Source organism: Ammodytes marinus (assembly GCF_949987685.1).
Source record: "Ammodytes marinus genome assembly, chromosome: 8".
In the NCBI taxonomy this organism is placed as follows: Eukaryota; Metazoa; Chordata; class Actinopteri; order Uranoscopiformes; family Ammodytidae; genus Ammodytes; species Ammodytes marinus.
Genome location: NC_137212.1, coordinates 16,419,181 through 16,443,487, shown reverse-complemented (window position 1 = coordinate 16,443,487; position 24,307 = coordinate 16,419,181). Strand labels below are relative to the sequence as shown.

General features: G+C 41.7%; 1 protein-coding gene across 1 annotated transcript in view; it reads left to right on the top strand.

The window, feature by feature from the left end:
- pex5la (peroxisomal biogenesis factor 5-like a) overlaps positions 1-24,307 on the top strand; it is a gene marked incomplete at both ends in the record, with an annotated part of 111,626 nt that overhangs the window by 24,112 nt on the left and 63,207 nt on the right. The window contains one exon of the mRNA XM_080032417.1: positions 13,065-13,169. Coding sequence (XP_079888543.1) covers positions 13,065-13,169 — 105 coding nt within the window. The remainder of the gene's footprint in view (positions 1-13,064; positions 13,170-24,307) is intronic.

The following is a 24,307-nucleotide window of genomic DNA, read 5'->3' as shown; positions in this document are numbered from 1 at the left end:
TATATGCTTAATGTCTTAATGCTGATATTGGTAGTTGTTGATGCTGGGCTTCATGCAAAGAGCAGCTGTGGATCTTTTGTTTGATCTTTTACTGGTCACTCTAGAATATCCAGATCAAATAGCCACCTGTTTTATCAGCTGAATTCCCTGAAATTCATTATGGTCTTCACAATATGTAAAGTTTTCAGCGAACAGTAGCTAAGTTCACACTTTACATACTTTAACTTTACCTTTACTTCTTTACATCACATACTTTACAGCTTAAATAGTAATATGTGCAAAGGATTCATATCAGTAAAATATAACTTTACAAGCACTTTATTAACTTAATATGGCATGTTCATACAGTATATGATCCTTTACTTGGCTGTTCCAAATGAGGCAATGGGATTGTCTTTGGCTTTGACCGTAACCATGAACATGTCTGAGCTGTAGCAGTGTAGTGGCAGAGTAAGGTTGGTTTGTAGAGCATTAAGAGTGAAGGGTCAAGATGGAAGCAAGGAAGGCTCAGAGGATGAAAAAAGGAACTGTGCAATTGTACTGGCACAGTAGTTTTCTCATGTTGTACAGCTGTTTAAATCATGAGAGCAAGAAAGGGTCAGCCCCCAATGACTGATCTGAGACTTATTAAGGGGCTACGACCATAGGAAATGTGATCTATTGTTGTCACAAGCTGTTTGGAATGTGTTTGATGCAAGAACAATTTTTTTGACCAAGCATAAAATGCTCAAGATTATAGCTTCATTTGAAAAGCTGCCATCCTCACTGGTCTAAATTAATGAGCTTGTCAATCAAGACCAGCAGCAGTCCATAGCTGGAAGCTGTCTTTGATGTATAATTTGTGGTTATTCAAAATAGGTAGATGAACAACAGGGACGTGCTGAGGAGATTTTAATTTCTGGAGCTGATGGCAAGGTGACACCGGTAAAATCAATCTATAACAGCAAATTTAAATTCTTAGGGCCACATCCACTAAAAGATTGCGTCGCTTTCGTGGCTGCCAAACCGGTGCATGAGAGAAGAAAATAGCACCCTATCCACAAGGCACGCGCAAAAGAGGAAATGCGCGCAGCCGCAGACTGCACTGAAAACGGTCCTGCCTAGCAGACAGCGCCCTGGCCGCGCCTGGCCCGTTTGAATGTATGATGCAAAATTGCTCCTTTCCTATGCAAATAAGCCTCGTTGCAACTAGCACCTTATCCTCAAAGACCAGCGCTAGTTGCACAAACAGGAAGTGGGTTGTGTACTTATATAGGATTTCCAAAAAGAAAAGAAAACATAATAATAATAGAAAGAAAATGTGGCATCAAATCCTACAGCAGTGGGATGTGAATGTCCTTGTTGAGGTTGTTAGTTAGTAATAGTAAGCAAAGCAGCATCTTCATCTTTTTCTCTTTTCTTGAAAGAGAAGTTTGTTTTTGTTATTTTCTCCGAGTGTCTCCCTGTGCCGCCCATCCCTCCTGGGCCCGAGACAACTGTACAGGTGTTTACCCCTTGACGGCGGGGCTGCCCAATTACTCACGTAAACGCAAAATGAGGGCAAACTTTGTGGGCATGTTAGTGCCGGGCCAGTATATTAGTGCAAATTCCTTTGTGGATACAGTGCTAAAAACTGGGCAGATTGCAGATGCTATTCATTGAGCTATTAGTGCGCGCAATCCATTCTTAGTAGATGTATCCCCAAGTGTTTTAGGTTTTCTGGAAGGCAGGGCATTCCTGTTTGATTTGCCTGTTTGTCTACTGTGTGGTGGCCCCTTAGATGAAAGCCTATTGCCTCTCCTTGTGGCTGTTGTGACTATCAATAACCATCATAGTTTTCCCCAAAAACAGGCCGATCAATGTGGATGGACTTCACATTGCTGCCATGGTGAGTGGAGATGTCACCAGAGAACACATACAGCATTACGGGGAAAGAGGAAAGAAGAGCATGTTGAGAGTAACCTTAAACACAGAATAGTGAGAGGGTGCAAGAGTGTTCCTACACGAGAAAGAGTGTGAATATGAAACTTATGTAATTGTTTTTTTAAGGTAATAGCAACCAAAAATGAATCTCAAAGGTGGAAGGTTTGGTATGAGTATCGTGTTGTGGTCCATCAGCCAGCTGTTTTTTTATTGATGGGCACCCCTGTTTCAGTTCCCGTCCCTGGGTAAGAGCTTTCAACTGTACAGTAATATTTCATCCAAAGACCAACTCTACTCTCTCTCCCACTATGCCTTTGACATTTTAACTTCCTTACAATAGAGTTTGAAGCACACAAACGCTAAGTAGTAGTAAGTAAGCTTGTGTGTCCAGGGCTGGGCCATAAATTAACTCAATGACAAAACATCTCCACGACCCCCCTTGTTTTTGAGATTTTAAACATTTTACCTTATCTTCATCACAAAATTCTTAGCCAATTTATCTTAGGGCGTGTTCACACCAGCTTTCTGAAGTGCGGTTGAAACGAACCCTGGAGCCCTTGGTGTGGGCGATTTGCATTTTTACTCGCCAAACCCTCTGACAGCATATCCGTGCACGTGACTTTTGTATACAATGTATTTGAGTTGTGCCTTTGTATACGCTCACAATAGGGGAGAAATAAATATAGGAGCGGCTGGTTTGACTAAAATGAGAGACTGCTGGCTTGGCAGTCGTTCTGCAGCCCGATACTTTGTCCCATATTCTGCCGGCTGCTGTTGCACTCACAAAAAATCTAGATGTCGGATAAAGCCAGAGTTAAAATCTCAATTTTATTTTAAGCACATATTAGTTTCTAAAGTTTTTACACAACATATTTTGGATACAGCCTTTTTTCATCAAGTCAGTGATTTCAGTCTTTAATAATAGGTAATGATTTAAATCTCCCTTCTGTGACGTGAAAGAAGCCTACTTCAATCAACGGATGTGGACAAGGCACATTGATTTTGATTTTATTGTATTAGTATTGCTTGTTTAAAGTACCTATCTATCTATCTATCTATCTATCTATCTATCTATCTATCTATCTATCTATCTATCTATCTATCTATCTATCTATCTATCTATCTATCTATCTATCTATCTACCTTACATGCATGTATGAAAGTGAATGGTAACATACTATTGACATGAGTCAGTAGCCCCTTTTACACAGAGATTGCGGCATATTGACGGAACAACATCACTCCAAAATGCCGGCGTTGCTTGCTTCTGTGTTATTTACACAGAACCAAGCAACGCCGGCCTGCTGGCGCATCAGTAGCTCCTTTTACACAGCGCTCCGGAATGAAAGAGGTGCTTGTAAACAGCATCAGGTGTGACGTAAACATTTAGCGCCGCGCCGGTCAGCTGCTTTACAACAACAACACTGGCAGGTGAATTGAGAGCAGAAGTGCTGGAGCTTGCAGTAAGAGGGCCGTATTTTACTGTCCCCACGATGTGCCAGTTGATCTCGCTACGCGCTGAGTCCAACATCACTGGGACTGTTAACCAAACTGACAAAATCAATCCGCTTCACGTCTTGAGTTGAGTTAGCAAAACAGTAGCTCTGTGGCTAACAGCTGAGCAGGAGCCTTCAGTCAGCTGAAGCAGACAGTCTAGCGGGGCGAGCAGACTATTCCCCCTTCAAGCTGAACAAGAGCCCTCCGCTGCGCGTCGGGCTCCTGCTTCAGCTTGTCGGTCTTCATTTCTAGCAAGTGACCCGTTCGCTATACTTTATCCCTTACTTAGCCTAGCCTAGCTTTCCCATTGTACAACTTCTCCTGGGCAGAAATAGACTCATACACTCTGCAAAATGAAGCGTGGGGGTTTGGATTGAGCAACGGACCTCATGATCAGATAGATTATACGCCGTTCCTTTTATTTGGTGATTTTTACGGGACATCAGGCCGTCGTGATTAATGTTAAACACACGTCCTTCAACTGCTAACATGGTCGCATGTTTAGAACGTAGGCTATGTAACGTCAAACGCCCCCCTGTTCCGCAACAACAAGTTGGAGCATTTAAACAGAGAGGCGGAACTGATTGTGTCGGGAATCTTACTACCCCCCGAGGTAGTAAAATTCCCGGAACAATCTCTCGCACCTTTCTTCCCTCGTTCCGCAACTGTCGCATTTAAACAGCAGGGCGGAGGGCCGAAAGGCCGGCATATTCCCGGCTTTCACTGGCTGTGTAAAAGGGGCTAGTGAGTCAAAGAGCCTATCAGCCTATTGTTGTATATACATGTATGTCAGTAATTGTGAGCAAATGCCATGGGTGTTAGGGCCATAATAGTCTGGCTCACACTAGGTGGCCTGATGCCTTTGCTTTGATTTCTATTTAGGCTGTATTTGCATAGCTTTCCTCAGGAGTTGCCGCCTGTACCTTACCTCAGGGACAGCTTTTACCTATTATAAGGCATTACGGACCTCTGCCTTTCCAAGTGTGTCACTTCATTTTTGTGTATGCTCTTCCGTTGCACATCTTCTCAATAATGAAATATATTTGGTTGTGCTGCACTGAAATTATGTTTACAGGGAATCAGTTGAATAATAATTTCCCTGTACGATAATGTAATTGTGGACAGTAAATTTGGATGTTATTTGTGCTGATTAAAATGTTGTTAATTAAGTATTAGGTAATAAATTGGGAACTGTACATAAACACCACATTTTATCAACTGTTGTTTGAGGTTTAATTAGTATGGTTGTGCAAAACAGTAGCTTGTCTGTGGATTTCGGTTTCATATTGAGTCCCATGGACTATTAAATTCAGTGTGCATTCTCCGGACATGCACAGCAGAGGAAGCTTGAACAGTATTTAAACAAAATCCTTAGTGTTGCTTGAGACTGCTGTATAGGATACCAGGAAGTTGGGGGTTTTCACTTGGGGAAGATTTAGAGGATGTGTCAATCAAAGAAAAAACAAAAAGTCTGGAACTCAGACACAACTTGCATCCAAAAGTCTTTGTAAATAAGTGAACTATTTGTTAGGTCATGGTACAGAGTCAACAAAATGTAAACAAATTTGATTCATGCTTACAATGTTGCTATGCCTGATATTCACTCTAATGGGAACACTATCACCATAGACATTGGCTTCAGTCAGAACAAGCATAAACAATAAAGGTATAACTGACAGTTGTGGGCTCAACTTATGATTGTCCCATCATTTCCACAAGGCCAATCTCACCTATGTGACACCCAAGTGAGCTAAACCAAAATCTAAAAAGTATGTCTTGGGACAGACTCACAGTAGAGACCTTACATGCCCTCCACTAGTTAAATGCTGAAGGTGCAGAAATGCAGCCACCGGATGGCTTTCAGCAAATCATCTGAAATCCCTTTTGTTGACTGAGGGATTTAAAGTGTCACCAAAGCTTGAATCCATAAAGACTTGTCCATTACAGCACAATGGGAGACATTCCTAACAGGCTTTTACACAGATCACCAAGTGGCTAAGAGGGGCTGTTTAAGAAATCTGTTTGAAAATCTGTGCAAATGAAATAAGCTGATTGACTTTAAAGTGACTGAAAACAAAAAGGATGCAGAGGGGATCTGAAGGGCTTTTGGTATGCATTTTATTATAATTATTTTCCTATTCTACAATATGCAGCATTACATGACATTATATTCACACAACAGACAATTAAAAGCCGACAACTTTGCTGCAGCCTCTGATGCCTCTAATTAGTTCTGTGGCCTGAATTGCACATTTGTTATGGAGAAAATTAGGTAACCAAGGAGTAAAAAAGAAAAAAAAAATGATTAGAGTGGAGAAATAAATTCACCAAGTGGTTTTTCAGGTTCATTATTATGTTCACATTAAAATAATTACAATTAAATAAGATAATTTTGCTCCGGGGACAAATGTAGCAAATCCTTACAAACAAAAATGTGTCTGGTATTCCGAATGTGCTTTTAAACTGTTTTAGGCTTTGCGAGTTAGATCATGCCTATTGCCCTGACATATTTATTTGGCTGGCAATTACTTAATGTCAGATTTTTTCAGTTCTTTATAACACACTCTGGGAACATGAGTGGGGGTAATATATGTATCCTAAGGAGTCAAGACTTAGACTTGCGGGCAGTTACTATAAGTACTGGAGCGTAAATTTTCCTCAGCCTTAGGCTGTTATTCTGGACATGATTTGTATTAGCCATCATCGAGGAAGATATCTCGTCTTTTGATGTGACTCTGCAGCAAAGACTTTGACAGTTCAGGCGAATAGTTTTAGGCAGTGGTGTATGAGCAGCTGTAAGCACAGTAAATGATTCCAATACTTCTTCAAGACCAAATCCGTTTGCAGTTTTTAGCAACATTAAGGGCCAGTTTCGTAGATATGGATTAGGCCCATTCATCATACAAAAGCAATCCCCATAAAGAGTATGAAATACTGTACAATAAACATTGGCAAAAAATTTCACACTAATACAAAACCTACTCATCAGCTGTTTCAGTTGAAATGGCGGCATTAAAAAGACCTGCATCAACATTTATAGTAGGGCTGTCAAACGATTAACATTTTTAATCAGATAAATCACAGCGTGCTGTGGATTAATCAAGATTAATTCAACCATTCGAAATATGCTTGAAAAATTTGAATTTTCTCTGTATATTGTTGTATGAACGGAAAGATAAATGATAGAAGGTGGATATGTACATTTAAAATTAGTCTTTTTATTAATTAAAAATCCAAATGATGGTTTTAATACTGACGCCCGACCACGTTCTAGGGGTCTTTTTAATTGTGCCAGAAAGCCGAAGTTATATTGATGTCTAATCACAGACACCTCTGAAAACTGCAGAAGTTTGTGTCCTCGTGGGCTCTGAACAGAGCGGACAATGTTTCTCCTCCTGTTGCTCCCGACATCAACTGCCACCCGCGACACAGACGTGGCCATTAGCAGTTTAAAACATAGGCTAGCGTGCTGCTATGTTTGGCCGCGCGCAGCTACTGATCCTGGGTCAGCCAAAACGTTAGAGTGAATGTAGTGCAGAGCGGGTGGGATGTACGGGGCGGATCATTCTACACGTGCGTTAATTGCGTTAAGAAAATTAACGCATTAATTCCAGAAATGAATCACCCAGCGTTAGTCTGGCTTAGCCAGAGTATTTGCACTGTTGCAAGTCTGTTATTGCCTTGAATATCTAGAGTGTGCAGGATCCTATAACAAACTGAGACTCATTAAATATAGTGTAGGCCAAAACCTCTTCATCAAGTACGGTGCAAACAATGTAATTAATAGTAAGATAATGACAGAAGATTTCTTCTGCATAGTGGGTCAACCCTCGCCACTCTTCTCCAAATCTCTATTCCAGTCTCAGCAGCAACAAGACTTCCTTTGCACCTCAAAATGGCAAAGCTTTGTTTCACCCCATAATTGCACCTTCCCACTGCACTCTTGTCATGTGAAAGTCAGAAAGAAAGTTTCTGATCCGACACCTCAAGTTCAGAAATCTAAGAAGCTACGGTACAGTCATCTCCCAATAGATCAACAGTCACTTGCTTTAAAAATAATCTTGTTTTCCTTGCAAACATTCACAGTATTTTAATAGAGCACGCACCACAGGCTGAGTCCTTGTCGCAGTGGTCGCAGGTTCCAATCAAACCCGTGGACCTTTACTGCATGTCATCTCCCTCTCTCTCCCCATTTCCACCCAATACTCTCTCCTCTCAACTATCAATACATTCCTTCTTCAGAAGCACTGACATGTGAAATTCGATACAGATTGTTTCATTAATGCCTTGTACAGAAGGTCTGGAAGTGCTGTAATTGGCAAACGTTCACTCACTTGGAGGCGGGTGTCTGTCGAAGTTTAAAACTATTGGATCTGCCCAGTGCCACTCTGGATTAGCCAACCAATCGCATCACGTTTGGTCGTCACGTGTGTCATGAGCCGGCTTCTGACGGTGCGTTCCAGTTGCACGGGGAACTCGGAAATTTCCGACTTCACTACATATTGTAGTCTATGAATCTACCGGTACCTGGCAACAGTAACTTGTTAGAGCCTAACGTTTAGTTATTGGGACGAGAAAGGTTTTAGGCGTCCATACTTTCGCGAGCAGATGCACTGGAACACAGACAGGTCGGAACTCGGAACTACCAAGTCGGAAATCTCCTTCTTCCGAGTATAAAGGAACGCAGCATTCAACTGAAACTGGAGCGCGACTTCGACGTCATCGTTCTCAGCCACTCGCTCTGTTCGCTGATTGGACGACTGTAGATTCTCCGGAGAATCTGGGAAATGCGCTGTACACCCACCCTGCGTTCCAATACCCGTTCAACATGCCCTTGTTCACTTTCCCTAGGCACTTGCCCTCGGGGGAATCCCCGCCGCCATCTTAAGTGTCGTTCCAATAGTCTGGAAACTGAAGTGAACTTCATGATTAACCCTGCATTCCAATAGTAGTTGCACTTCCCCTTGTTCATTTACCCTCAGCCCTTGGCATGACGTAACAGCATAGGTTGCACGGAGGGAACTTGGAGAGCGGAGGGAGACTGGGCGGGGGAGGAGCGGAGGATTTAAATGGAACCCACTTGCCCACTTGCCCTTGTAGTCGCAATGGACCGTCAGTTACATAGGTAAATCTGAATGCAAATAATACAGAATTATAACATTCTGCTAAGGTAGCCTATGTTGCAGAAAGCCATTTAGATAGCATAACAAACATTGAATTTCGACACGGTAACTCAGATTATCAAGATATTGTTACTTACACATGTAAATAGTTTGCTCCGACATATTTTCTTATTTATACTTTCAACCAAAAACATTTGTTTTAAATAGTCCTCTAATTGGCAGCCATCGGTGTTATAGCAGCAATGTGTAAACTGCAATACATTCACTGGATTGTTCGTATGGAAATAGGATAGCCTAATTGAGGCGTTTTGGAATATATTTATATATATATATTTGTCCTGCGGGTGGCCGCGATGTCCCTAAAAGCATACAGTCTACCGGAAAATAAAAGGAGAAGAAGAAGAAGACGAACTGCAATGCACTGTGGGTGATATCCACCTCGGAGTGACCATCCATGTTGACTTGATCACTCAGCCCTCCGAGGGTCTATCTCACGAAGTTCACTTCAGTTTCCAGACTATTGGAACGACACTTAAGATGGCAGCGGGGATTCCCCCGAGGGCAAGTGCCTAGGGCAAGTGAACGAGGGCCTGTTGAACGGGTATTGGAACGTACCCATAGACCCTCGGAGGGCTGAGTGATCAAGTGAACATCCATGGTCACTCCGAGGTGGATATCACCCACAGTGCATTGCAGTTCGTCTTCTTCTTCTTCTCCTTTTATTTTCCGGTAGACTGTATGCTTTTAGGGACATTGCGGCCACCCGCAGGACAAATATATATATATATATGTATATATATAAATATATTCCAAAACGCCTCAATTAGGCTATCCTATTTCCATACAACAATCCAGTGAATGTATTGCAGTTTACACATTGCTGCTATAACACCGATGGCTGCCAATTAGAGGACTATTTAAAACAAATGTTTTTGGTTGAAACTAACATAAATAAGAAAATATGTCGGAGCAAACAATTTACATGTGTAAGTAATAATATCTTGATAATCTGAGTTACCGTGTCGAAATTCAATGTTTGTTATGCTATGGAAATTATTATGACTTTATTTGAACAGGGACAATGTACAAAAGAAACATTAACCTTGTTTGGAACAAGAGGAGAGATGCATTGTACCAGGTTTTAGCAAACTGCTATTTTCCACCTGTAGTCCCTGGCTTTCTGCAACATAGGCTACCTTAGCAGAATGTTATAATTCTGTATTATTTGCATTCGGATTTACCTACGTAACTGACGGTCCATTGCGACTACAAGGGTAAGTGCCGAGTGCGTTCCATTTAAATCCCCCGCTCCTCCCCCGCCCACTTTCCCTTCGCGCTCCAAGTTCCCTCCGTGCAACGTATGCTGGTACGTCATACCAAGGGCTGAGGGGAGGTGAACGAGGGGAAGTGCAACTACTAATGGAACGCAGGGCCAGACTGACTACTGAAGGGAAAATTAAATTTGTCCGGAAGTAGGCGGGCGGGCAGAGCCAGGCTATTTGAATGCCACAAAAGATGGTAAAATATAGCTGGTTTGCATAGAAAAAGTAATTTTACCCCTCATTAGACAGAGTTTTGAGATGCATTAAAGCGGATACGAGTAACATTTAAATATCTTTTAAACAATCTCATGTTTCCTCTGATAATCATAAATTACCTTTAACAGCAAACGAGACCATCAGTGCAAAGAAAGACGTTTTTATATAGTTTTTATTACTGCTTTTGGTCTGGTCGCACACCCAGTCCGATTTTCGGTTCGCTCGTGCAGGCTCTATGGTCACATATCCGTATTGGTTGCAGATTTCAGTGTGGCGCTGCAACGCGATTTGAGAAGCCTATCCCTCCAGGTGAGGGAAGGGGAGCGGGAGCCTTGTTTGAGACAGTTATTTGTCGTCATAAATGACTGATAACGGGGCTGAACCATCAAAGAAAAAAAAGAGAATGCAATGAAGAAAAGCGAAAAGGGAGAGTGAGTGATAGGCGGGCGGGAGGACGTTGCCAAGCAACGTGTATACAATTTCACGAGAGCGAAACTAGACTGCTAAATGAATGAGCGGTTGGTACTAACACAAAGTTTGCTTTGCTTCACCATCATCAGATAACCATTATCTGAAATAGTCATTATTTACATCAACAACACAAACACATTACCTCATCGTGATCCATAGTCTACTAACTGCCGTCTCTCATTCATTCGCTTTCTGTGAGGACACAGCTCCGTGAGAGAGAGAGTAGTTAGGTGACGCTGCTGAATCAACTCATTGCAAGCAGGTGTGTGTACTGACTGGCATTAGTTGATGCAGTGTCAAAACCACTCTCACGGAGCCGAAAAGAGTCCTCACACTTTCAACACACGAACATGCACTATATTGCGCCCTTCTCAGTCCACGCTCACGCGCCTGGCACGAGCATTTGCGACAGCGGGCGTCGTAAAAATACTACCGCTTTTGTCCAAAGGGGACGCCAACGTGCCATCTTACTCGTAGTGCCTTTAAGAAGGGGTCTTTTAAAGCTGTTCAGTTTGTGAGAACTGCTTCAGTATCTTGTTTAATGTTAAAGGAACAATATGCGATCTCCAACGAAGGCTTGGCGAACGTTTGTTTATTTATACTTACCGCGACAATATTTGTCGCTCAGAGCAAGTGGTCGGGCCGGGCTGTTCCCCGAAACGTCAATCTGTGACATTCGGGCCGCAGTTAGTAAACATAAACAGATGCTGGTGCTGAGCTAGGCTTTTTAGATTGCCGTTGGCGGAGCCGTCGCTGCGTCAAAACTTCTGACTTATTTTCAGCGTGCACACACGACGGACAGGTAGCAATTGGTGAGTAGATTGTAGCTGAATTTGACAAACGATGGATTACAATCGCTTACTATGTCTCTAATTGGTAGCCAGAAGCTAAACTTAAGAATATTGATAAGTATTATTAATAGTGCCACAGCAATGCACTTTGACTTTCATCATGTGTAAAGTGTTAAATGGACATTTCTCAGGTCCTCAATAGTTCCACACTGGAAACACGTCTTTGATGGAAAGCAAGACCTTTGTTAAAACCAGGTCCTAATCAGACTTGTGACATGACAAAAATCCTTCACTTAAACAGCTCGCTGAAGCAAGCAATGTTATATATTTGTTGTTTGAAAAGGGCTTTACTTTACAAAAATAATGTAATCTGCTAGGAATCGCCAATGGTTCTAAATGAATTAACTAGTTTAGTTGTGCCAAATAGTGCCAATGGGGGAATACTAGTAATAGAGGAATTTCAAACGCTTTTAAATTAGCTTGAAAATAAATTCCAAACTCTGAATGGACCAAGCAGCCCAGTATTAGCCTTTTTAACTCATTGTTGGTACTTAGAATCTCTGTGTCCTAAAATGATTAATAGTGTGCATCTTCTGGCCAATGGTTAAATGTGAATTTAATGAATGTGTGATGTAAAAGCCGGTGGTTTCGGTGCAGTCCAGTGTCTGCCATTAAGCTGAGGTGAAAAGGATAACAAAACGTCGGCAAAAGCCGTTTGACCACTTATATAATCAATTTTCTAAAATTATGTTATACTCTTACTGATGCTACCCAGAGCATACGACAAGTCAAGCATTTACAGAGAATGCACTTTCAGCTCAACCAATCCTCTTAGTTAGTTCTTAGTAAAGAACTATGTAAAAATATGTTTCAAAATGTCCCAGAACTTTTAGATTAATTTAACATGCAAGATTTTTTGTAACAAAAATTCTTGTCCTGAAACCCAAAGTATAGGTGCAATATGTGCCAAAAACTGCATTCCTTCATCACCAATAACAAAAGTGACATTTTGGCATCCAGGTATTGTCACTAGTATGAAATGTTCTGTGCCTACATCACGTAACAATTAAATACTTAAAGGGTCCCTGTAGAGTTTTGTTGTTTGTTTTGTTGAAAAACTGTCATTATTTGTATTCATGTTTATTTGGTAGTATTCTTCCCTGCTTTTGGTCACATATCTACAGCTATTTTTGCTTTACCACCACATGTGGAATAACAGACAGGAATGTTTATTGTGTCACTGGTTAGCAAATAAGTGGGACCCACTTGCAGGAGTAAAAATTTCCATAGGGTACCTTTAACAAAGCAAGCACACCATTCAGAGAATGTCTCTTAGCCACAGTGTAGCTTTACAATCCCCACAGATAAATGACAACTGTCAGAGGCCCAATAGACACGGACATTCATCTAACGCACACTATATAATTCTTGGCAAAAATTATGGTCCGTGTAATGAGTTATGTATGATATTATGTCATCATAAGTACTGGATGTACTGTTGTAGACGACCATGCTCATCACTGTCTACAGTCAACTATCTACATTGTGCAGTTACCCTCTTTTCATTGCCATAGTCTTGTGGAAATGTCTTCAGTCGATGTTTTGTTGCCGTAGACAGCCTCACACAGTATATCCATCATCATATGGTAAAGTCTTTTCTGTAAGATGCCCCAGACGGGGGCAAAAATCACTGAGTTATCCAACTGTCCTGACACAAGTCATTGTTGATTTCACTGTTGTAGGCGAAAGACTCTAGGGCTGCAGATAAGACTGTTGCCATGGTCCTGAAGGAGATACCAAGTAAGGCGTCATCAGAAGGAAAGCCCCTCCTCACAGTGACTACCAAGGTGGGCAGAACCATTTCAGAAACTTCCCCTCTCCCTCCTGCTCTCCCCCCTGCCTCCAAGTGGAGCGTCCTCCTGTGTTGGTAATTCCAAACAGTAGCAACGCTTTGAGTATCCTTTAACTGAACTCCACTGCCTACTAACTCGTAACTTAAGCCGTGTGACTGTTGTATCTAACAAAGGAGCAACACATCTTCCACATCCAGCTGCTCTATGGGGTATAAAACCCTTCTACAGCATAACTACATTTACACAAGCATATCCATAACGGCAGCTTCAAACTGCTGCAATTATAATTGTTAATTGTTATCTTTTCAAATTAGCCTCTGAAAGTCATAGTGCTACTCTAGTTTACATTTATTGTTTACAAACTGATTGTATATCCCATTCCTAATCAGGTCCAAACAACTTCCACATGAACCTTTTACACCTTATGAGCAGCTAATCCTAGGCACAAACAGAGTATGAATGTATTTCCGAAAATGTTATGCCATGCAGCACAGCACAGAGCTATTGATGGAGCTCTCTGTCTACAAAATACAGCCGGCAAATTACTGTTTCCACGCTGCTGAGCTTTCCACTTCTCTTTTGCTTTAAGTGTTATAGCTGGATAAAGTTGGTATTCCAGATGCCAATGAGTTTGTTTTCTCTGTGCTTAATTGTGTGTGTGTGTGTGTGTGTGTGTGTGTGTGTGTGTGTGTGTGTGTGTGTGTGTGTGTGTGTGTGTGTGTGTTTGTCTGTGTGTTTGTCTGTGTGTGTGTGTGTGTGTGTGTGTGTGTGTGTGTGTGTGTGTGTGTGTGTGTGTGTGTGTGTGTGTGTGTGTGTGTGTGTGTGTGTGTGTGTGTGTGTGTGTGTGTGTGTGTGTGTGTGTCCTGCTGTCGCTGTGTGCATCCTCAACGTATATATCTGTTTGGGTTTTAATAATGCTTTATACTTGCTTTAATCTCTAACACACGGCCTGGTTTGGTGGTAAACTGACATACAATCAAGATAATGCACTTTTGCTAAAGCTGCTGGGTTACACACTAGTATAATATTTTTAGATTACATTTAGGGCTGTCAAGCGATTAAAAATTTATATCTAATTAATTACAGGCTCTGTGATTAATTAATCTAAATTAATCGCATTCTTTTATGACACTTTTATACCTGTTTATAAACAGCTGTATAGCCTGCTACAGTTTGTTTCTCTCTCTCTCTCTCTCTCTCCCTCTCTCTCTCTCCCTCCCTCTCTCTCTCTCTCTCTCCCTCTCTCGTAACTTCTGTCTCCACAACAGACAGCGCTGCACTTCCACAGATGCCTATGCCGATTCATTCACCATCGTCGTACTCATAGACAAAAATATTGACACACACACACACACACACACACACACACACACACACACACACACACACACACACACACACACAGGGTGTCCGTTTACGCGGGAGACGAGACAGCTAGCAAACAAAATTGAGACACACGGAGGAAGATTGAGAGATACTGTTTTGAACATATATTGTTGCACCCACTAAATCAATAATGCACAGACACTGCGGAGAATAAAGTAAGAGGTCTTCCTACCTTCATGCTTATTTGCTTATTTAAACCGTCCATAGAGCCCTTGGCCCCGCCCTTTCCTCTGCTTCTCTCTTTACTTTTCTTCACCCTTGCGGGCTGTGTATGCAAGCCATGATGCAAGCTACAGGTGCGGCTCGGTGCAGCTCACAGGGCACTATAGAAGTGCGATTAATCTGCGTTAATTTTTTTAATCGCGTTAATTTTTCTGTGATTAATTAATCTAAATTAACGCATTAATTTGACAGCCCTAATTACATTACAAAAAAATTATAATTTTTCAGTAATGTGCAAATCCTGAATTGTCATATTTTAAATTACTTCGTAAAGTTCTGAGGAAAAATCAGTGAACAACTTCCCTCTAACGACTTTAACAATTCATTTTAGTGGAATTGCTAAAAAAAAAAATTGTTTGTTTGAATTAAACACATGCTGATATAGTGACATCTGCCACATCTGAACAGACAAATAGGAGCCTCCACCTTCACACACTTCACTTGTAAAATTGGAACAATACTTGAGAGAGATGTTCTACTTGTGACCCTAGGGCAATAGAGTACTCAGATATGGACCAGTGACTAGGTTCGTAAGCAGAGTAAGAAAAAAGTGACGACACAATGATTAACTGGAGCCACAGGTTACTTTTAAATGGACTCTATTAAACGTTGTAGAAAAATTAAATAGGTTTAAGTTTGGGGCAATAAAGAATATTCAGCAATGTGTTATATTTTAGACCATAACATTCGAAAAAAAGGTAATTTGATCTCAAGCGATTCTTGCCTTGTAAAAATAAAAGTTAAATAAAGAAAAACAAAATTCAAAACAACTCTCTTTAGACACCAATAAATCACTGAAAAATTGTCCATAAGAAAACAATTAAGATGAGAAAATAAATTCTGTTGTAGTGTTCCTTTAAGTGTAGTTTTCCTTCAAGTTCAGTTTCTGTTCCTTTAGTTTACTTGTTTTGATCAGTTCAGCATGCTTTAGTCAAAGGGGGAAATGTCAAGTCAGATTCAGTTCAAAAGTCTAAGGGTGTATTCACACCGGAGAGTCCACTAGTTCACTTGCTTTGGTCCAGACCAAAAATTATTTAGGGTGTAATCACAAATGCCGTGTTTAGTTCGGTTAAAACAAACTCAGATGCACTTCCGCCTTCGGTGCGCATCCTTCAGGCAGGTGTGAATACAGCAATCGCACTCGGGGGCGGACCAAACAAGCGCTCCGAGACCCAGCTGAAGAGGTGGTCTCGATGCGCTTCCATACGCACTCTGCTGCAGTTTGTTTGTGGTGTGAATTTGGCCGGACTCGTTCCGACCCAAATGCAGGAGGCACTATGCCTTTTCTTTCTTTTATTTTATAATAAATTGCCGTCAGCTTCACATTGTGGGAAAATGTTGTTGTCGCCATTGTTAGGACGACAAGTTGTGGTTTAACCGGGAGCCCAGAACAATATATTACATTTGATCGAGAGGACGCGTAAAAATGCTGAATGTGTTCAGCGATCAGATGAAGGAGAGGGGAGCGTCTCCCGCACAGTGCCAACATGTTCACGCTGCGCAAGAAGTGTGTGTTTTTATTTTGCTTCCCATACGGGACCGTCAATACTATCCCCGTGTCAGTTTGGAGCTGAACTGCGCCGAACAGACTCCCAGCTGATACACAGCTTACACAGCTGAGTGTCAGCTTGAGCCTATTCTTCTCGCAAGCCGCACCTCCAGCAGCAAAAATACAGTAAAAATTATGTTTCAGTAGGCTACAAGCCACATAACGTGGCATTGTCATAGGGCTACAGATTATAACCATATGAAACAACAATAATTAGATGTTTTTCTTTCTTTATTTATAGGCTAGATGTAGGCCTTTTTATTATTTTTAACCCCATATTATATCAATGATATATTTCGAAGTTTTTACTTCGTGCTTCCTGATTCTCTCCACCCCAGAATGTCTTTCCACTGAATGAATTACCTCAGATCACGTGTGGTTTTGCTTCGTAATGCTGGTTCACTTGCAAAAGGGGCAATATGAAAGTGGACCACACCAAACAAAAAAAATCTAAACTCTATTTGGTCTGGACCAAAGCAAGTGAACTAGCGGACTTTCCCAGTGTGAATCCACCCTTAGATTTTTTTTGTTTAGTGTGGTTCATGTTTACATTACCCTTTTTGCAAGTGAACCAGCATTACGAAGCAAAACCACACGTGTGCTGAGGTCATTCATTCATTGGACAGACTTTCTGGGGTGGGGAAAAGCAGGAAGAACAAAGTGAAAACTGGCAGAATGTTTACAATCATGGAGATATTCCATAGCCTACTGCGATCGTGTTTATTTTGTGCCATCAGCAGATAACTATGCGTCATTAAAATCTGTAGGCTAGAAACTGCGAGTATTTTACGTTACTATCTAATACATCTTTAAAAAAAATTAAAACATCAAATTATTGTTGACAACAACACTTTTTCATAGCTTAATGTGAAGATGGTGATTTATTAGAAAATAAAATAAAGAAAAGGCACAGTGCATCCTGCATTTGGATAGGATCAAGGTCGGGGCAAATTCACACCACAAACGAACTACACCAGAGTTCGTTTGGAAACGCACCGAGACCACCTCTTCAGCTGTGTCTCGGTTTACTTGAATGGATGCCGCGGGCGGGGCGCCTGCCGGCTGCGTACGCCCCCTGGTGCCTGGGCTGTGACACCTACCGTCCCATAAACCCCTAACCCGTACCTCTGTGCTTATCAACGTGTTCTATTTGTCTGTGGCGTTATCATGTGCTTATTATGCCAAGGTGGTTTTTGTACTAATCACACACTTCGCACCCATAAGGAGCGGAGTGTGAGAGTAGCATTTTTTTTAACCTGTCTTTCCCTGACGTTCTCTTTATCATTCCTACTTTAAGGGGCGCAGCGCACGCTAGACGACTCTTCAGTGTATCCCCCCTGTCTCCCATGTTTGGTTACTGTCACTCTATGTCTCTTGGCGGGGTATAACTGTAAACAGATTATCGTTGTTCTGAAACATGTACAATGACAAAATAAATCATCTTGAATCTTGTTTGGTCCGCCCCTGAGTGCGATTATTGTATTCACACCTTCCTGAAAGATGCGCACCGAAGGCGGAAGCGCACCTGAGTTTGTTTCAACTGAACTAAACATGGCAGGTGTGAATATGCCCTAAAAGTCATTGGTCGTGTGTAGTGCTTCAGAGCAGATATAGGTTACTCAAATAATGGAGGTAAAGGAAAAATTGTCTCCTCCTTGGCATAGGTTATCTTCGTCCACTCCTTTGAATAGGGACGTATCTTCATAGCTTGCCACCCCGTCGTCAAGGGGAATTCGATGCAGATTCTCAGGGTTTCCAAGGACTCCAGAAAACCTAGCCAAGACTCTGCCAACAGTAATGAAACTCCCGGTGCACGGTCATCAAGTCTCTCTCTCACTTCGGTATGTTTATTAACTATCACTTGTTACAGTTTGACCAGTTTTGTCCGGCGGGTCTCCGCAGGTCGTTCGGGTCGCCTCGTTCGGGGGTTTGGGCTGTGGTTGCTTCTCGTGGCGACCATGCATTGGCTGTGTATTCTTTATTCTCTATTCTCTACCGTCTATACTGGCCCCGGACCTCCTTGGCTCTGGGTCTGGGGGGCTGGCGCCGATTGTGTGTTGGCGGGGAACGGAAGAGTATAAATTAATTGTTAATTGTGTTCGTACTGTTTAACAGTGTTTATAGCGTTATTAGTAATAGCCTGAGGGGCTGCCTCGGTCTCGGTTTGTCTGGGCCTGAGTACCGGTGTCCTGCCACTGCAAATTGTCCTGCCGACGCAAAACGCATAACTGTTTATAGAATATCTATCCATCCATTTCCCTAACATTTGTGCTCCTTTGTCTATTTTCCATAATTTGCTGAGCGATGCCCAGGGGGTTCTCTCCCTCGTCTAGCAAGCACTCTCCATGCTGCTCGACTGACTCCGAGTTCTGTGTGGAATCAGCCGTCCTAGGAACGGACACTCCCCAGCTGCTAGTGCCTCACATCAGCATTGATTTACCGTCCATCAGGATAGTACTCTATTTGCATGCATTTTCACTCTTTATGTTAATTTATGTTCATTGTGCTTCTCTCATTGGCTGTCTGTTTTTCCTCTTCCAGTTTTCCCTGGTGGAGACGAAACGGTGTGGATCAGTTCCCCCCTCTGGCAGCATCTGAAGCCCTGCTGCATCCACACTATTCACTAGTCATATTTTAATTTAGTATTACCATGTAAACATCTGGTCATTGATTGACTCCTTTATGACTACTTACGACATCTATTGCAGCATGTCCGTCCTGGGAGAGGGATCCCTTACTCTGTCAACTCTCCCTGAGGTTTCTAAATTTTTTAATCCCAATAAAGGGTTTTTACTGGGTGTTTTTTCTCAGCCGAGCTAAGGGTGTAAGGGCAGGGTGTCGTACTGTATGGAATGTACAAATAAATCTGATTTGATTTGATTTGACTCGTTTTCTACACCCGTTTTCCTTTTCTGCTCGTGTTATCGTTCTGGCTGCGCACTGACAAAATGCCTACGTAAAGGGGCGCGACTTTATTCCCTCTACACAAAAGGAGGTCTGTATTCATGGATACAGCCAATAAGAGTCCAGCAAAATAACTGTGATTGACAGCTTAATGACTCAACAGGTAAACAATATGAGAAGTAAGGGAATATTACAGACAAAAGTATACAGAAAGGAAAAACTTAATGAGAAATAAGGGAATATTATGGGAAATAAAATAATATATCAGGGCCCAATTCTCTACATACTCAGAAAGTAAGACTTTCTCTGCCATTTATTAGCCACCTACTATTGTGAGTAAAATTCATTCAGCTCATTTAGCTGTGTGTCAGTTCCGCGCAGCTCAGCTCCAAACACAGGGATAGTACTGACAGTACCGTTAACATGGGAACTAAAAAAAACATACTTCATGCAAAGAGCCTGTTGGCACTTTGCTTGAGACGCTCCCCTCTCCTTCTCCTGATCGCTGAACACATCAGCATGTTTACGCGTCCTCTCTATCAAATCTATATTCACTCGGGGCTCCCAGTCAAACCACAACTGATCTTCCTAATAATTGCGACAACAACCCTTTCCCATAATGTGAAGCTGACGGCAATTTATTAAAAATGAAAAGAATGAAAAGGCATAGTGCTTCCTGCTATTGGGTCGGATCGAGCCAAATTCACACCACAAACGAACTGCTGCAGATTGCGGTCTCAGAGCGCTTGTTTGGTCCGCCCCCGAGTGCGTTTGCTGTATTCACACCTGCCTGAAAGATGTGCACCGCAGGCGGAAGTGCACCTGAGTTTGTTTAAACCGAACTAAACACGGCAGGTGTGAATACACCCTTATTAGCAACACTGTTGTACTACTTGACATGATCCTTAATTACATTACACATAGCACTGTAGTTAATGGCGCCCTGTCGTTCTGGTGCTGCAAATAGTTAATAGTAAAACAAAAGTACCAGGTGTGTATAAGCAGCTCAAGAAAAATAGTCCCTAACAAATGTACCCGGTTTTCCTCCTCCTTGAGTAACATTTTAATAAAAAGAAAATACAATGCATAGCTGATTTAAAAAATAATTTGGGGGTTTTCTGAATATAGGACAATACAGAAGAAGTCTTAGCCAGCCTTATCTTTTAAAGCTCACATATTATGCACTTTGCTGTCAATTTTATATGGTCTAAGTAGTCCCTAATACTTATTTTTTTAGATGTTTGCTGAAAAACCCGTTCAGATCATTTATTGTAGCAAGCCTCTATACCCTGATTGTCCTCTGATCTCAGGATGACCTATATTTGTGTGATCTGGCTGGCCCCTCCCACCTCTCTGCCGGGCTTTCTTTATATGTCCATGGGGCTCTCCCACCGTCTCTGCCGTGCTCTCGCGATACTAGAGAGACACTGCGTGACTGCGAACACAGTGTTTACCCGGCCGGAGCTAAGCCATACTTTGAACAGTTTGACATGACCTGACATGATTAAAACCAGTGAAAACAGTAGCTTAAAGTTTGATTTCTACAGGAATATCTTCCCATCCTTTGTCATGTTAAAAACGAGTCATTTTCAGACTGCTGTGGGGAATATAAACAGCGTGTTATGAGCAAAACTTGGTGCTACAACCGAAGCTACATGGGCGCTAACGCTAAAAATAAGTCTCAGACGATAAAATCAAATCAAAATACCACTAAAATCAGTGAAAAAAATATCTTCAAATTTGACTTCCACACTATTAAGTTCCAATCCTTTGTCCTGTTAAAACGAGGCATTTCCAGACTGGTGTGGGTAATAGAATTATGTTTTTATGAGCAAAAGCTGAATGCTTGTCTCGAAGCTAGCTCAGAAGCTACCGGCTAAAAATACCACACAAATCAGTGAACAAAAATATCTTCAAATTTGACTTCCACACTATTAAGTTCCAATCCTTTGTCCTGTTAAAACGAGGCATTTCCAGACTGGTGTGGGTAATAGAATTATGTTTTTATGAGCAAAAGCTGAATGCTTGTCTCGAAGCTAGCTCAGAAGCTACCGGCTAAAAATACCACACAAATCAGTGAACAAAAATATCTTCAAATTTGACTTCCACACTATTAAGTTCCAATCCTTTGTCCTGTTAAAAACGAGGCATTTCCAGACTGGTGTGGGTAATAGAATTATGTTTTTATGAGCAAAAGCTGATTGCTTGTCTCGAAGCTAGCTCGGAAGCTACCGGCTAAAAATACCACACAAATCAGTGAAAAAAATATCTTCAAAGTTGACTTCCACACTATTAAGGTCCAATCCTTTGTCCTGTTGAAAACGAGGCATTTCCAGACTGGTGTGGGTAATAGAATTATGTCTTTATGAGCAAAAGCTGAATGCTTGTCCCAAATCTAAATAGCTATACACCAGTCAGGCAAAAATACCAATAAAAACATTTCTTTCAGTTTCACTGTTCGAAAAAACCCACAAGTAGCTTCCTATCCGTTGTGTTATTAAAAACGAGGCATAGACTGCTGTGGTTAAGATAAATTAGTGGAGTATGAGCAAAAGCATTCTGTGTTGGTGTATGTAACATTCAGGCTGTAGGCTACTATGGGCATCTTGTCGCTTAGCGGGGAAAGCAACATGGCTGTCGCTCGGAAAATTTTCTAGAGGATCTCGGGGCCGTGGACCAATAAGAAATGGGGGGGGGGGGGGGGGGGTTATCATAGACTACTGCACGGTGGACATTTCTGGTTACTAATGTGGGGGGAAGCATGGACATATAAAGAAAATATGGGGATGTGGCTGTGCAGTTTATGACATCATAAACCGCGAGAATTATGAACGGAGTATATTGGGGGTCGGGGTTTCAGAAAGGGGGAGAGTGAGAAAAGGAGAGATTGTTATTTTTTTTTTTATATTTTGGCAGTCTCTAGGCACACCGTGGACCCATGGATATGTTGGAACACATTTAAAAAGTGCATTTAGCAAAATATGTGACCTTTAAAAGAATAAAATAGACAAAAGCAGAAATGTTTTTCTTATTTAAAACTAACTTTTCACAGTTTCATTTGCAATTTTTCAGCCCAAGGACACATCAAGTAAATCCATAATGATGAGTCACAAAATACCAGACCAACTGAACTCCAGTATGCAGGCCTGTAGGAATACATCGAACAGTTCACCGTACACCCACAACACCTCCTCTGACACAACAGTAATGAGAAAACAATCTTCTGCATCATGGAGAAGATTTACAAAGAAATATGAGAATCAAGAACACAACATATATGCTGAAGTTTAGTAATTCCTGTGCACAACATATTCAAATTGTAAACTACACACACTGAATATTCACATCTTTCAGTGCTCTTTCAGTTGTAATTATTTTACAAGACAACCATCATTGCCTCCAGATTTTCTCTAATGACTGTAGCAAGTTTTCACAAGTGTTTACCATCCTCTCCCCCTCCTCCATCCTCACCAAAAAAAGCTTTCAAAGCTCCCAGTTAAACAGGTACACAGTTCCTTGTAACACCAACATCTGAGGGATCTCTGGCACAATTAACTGAAGTTTTCCATCACATAACTGACTCCTTAAAGCAATTGTAAACAAAGTTCTCTGTATAGGAGAGGGGTAAAAAAGTTGTAACTGCAGGTGAATAAAGGACCGAAAAGGCAGTAAAGGAAAACGAAAGCCTCCTAGTAGTGAGAGTAATGGGCAAGCAGCTCAGAAAGAAGCTCTCTTGGGTTGAGAAGAGTGAACTGATAATTGGTGTTTGCGTGGTGGTATACCTGCAACCAAAGTGCCTGACGCATCTCCCCAGATGAATGCAGTAGACCTTCTGTCTCCATTTTCAGGCTGATTAGAGGAGGAAAATGCACTGGTCTCATCGCTTCAAAAACCATTATTTCAAATCAGCCCAAACAGCAATCACAGGAAGTGCTTTGAAGAACATCTACGACAATCATGTAGTTTGAAGGTCCAGATTGCCAGCAGTGTTGTGAAGCCACATTCGAGATCCGTGCAGTTCTGACTCAACTTTTTGGCATATGGTCAAAACTGGAATGAAAGTGAAAGTAGTTTGTGCTAAATGCTTACGTCATTATGCTCACAGTGACAATTGAAACTTGCTAATATGTAATGTGTTTTGTTTACCATGTTCCCCATCTTATTTTAGCATAAACATAGAAAGTGAAGATAATGGCAATTTAAATCCCATAAAACCCTTTCACACATGAACATTATCCGGAGCATCTGACCCAGAGAATGTCATTATCTACCCTTTCACACATGCAGCACACAGCAGGAGATTTTGGGTTTGGGACACATTCACATGTGTTACACCCATAGATAGTAAATAATATGGATGTAGCATCCGGGCTGACCTCAGTTATTCACACGGCATCCAATAATCCTGGTTTGTGCGCGTCGCCATCTTGTGAGATTTTTACTCCGCCTCACTCCTCTTGCCGAAAAGGGGAATCGACGTCACGTCAGGGGGAGGGAGATAGCTGACGTATACCTCCGAGGCAAAGTGAGGGACAACGGGCGGAGAGCTGTCACTCAAGAGATCGCGCCAATACATTTTAACCTCCAAAAGAATAAAAACTAGCGTGGGCCAAAGAAATTCATCCCCCTCAGTGTTGTCATGGAGATATGACCTAAACATACAGACTAAAATGGTTGTGTGGCCCAGGCTGTAAATAGGTTTAATAAGACTTTGAAAACGGCCTATCTAACAAGTGAGTCAAAGAAAAACTGCTCGTCTTGGCGCCACCTCCAGTGGCACTTTCTGGTTACTACAGTTGTAGGTCACTTCCTTATTGGATGCCAGTAAAAATCGCTGAGGTTGGGGCTTGGTTACACCATCCCATCCCCCCTTCTGACTCCCTGATTTAGCACTAGGGGCCCACCTGGGTAAAGTCAGAGTCGAAGAACCCAGACGTTTGTGTTCAGACATACAACTCAGCCAGGCAAACTCTAGATAATTTCAGACTGAGTCCCAGTGCATGTGTTACATAGGCTATAGTTTTTGAAATATTTATTCAGAATGAACATTTACATCCAGAAAGCTGTTAGC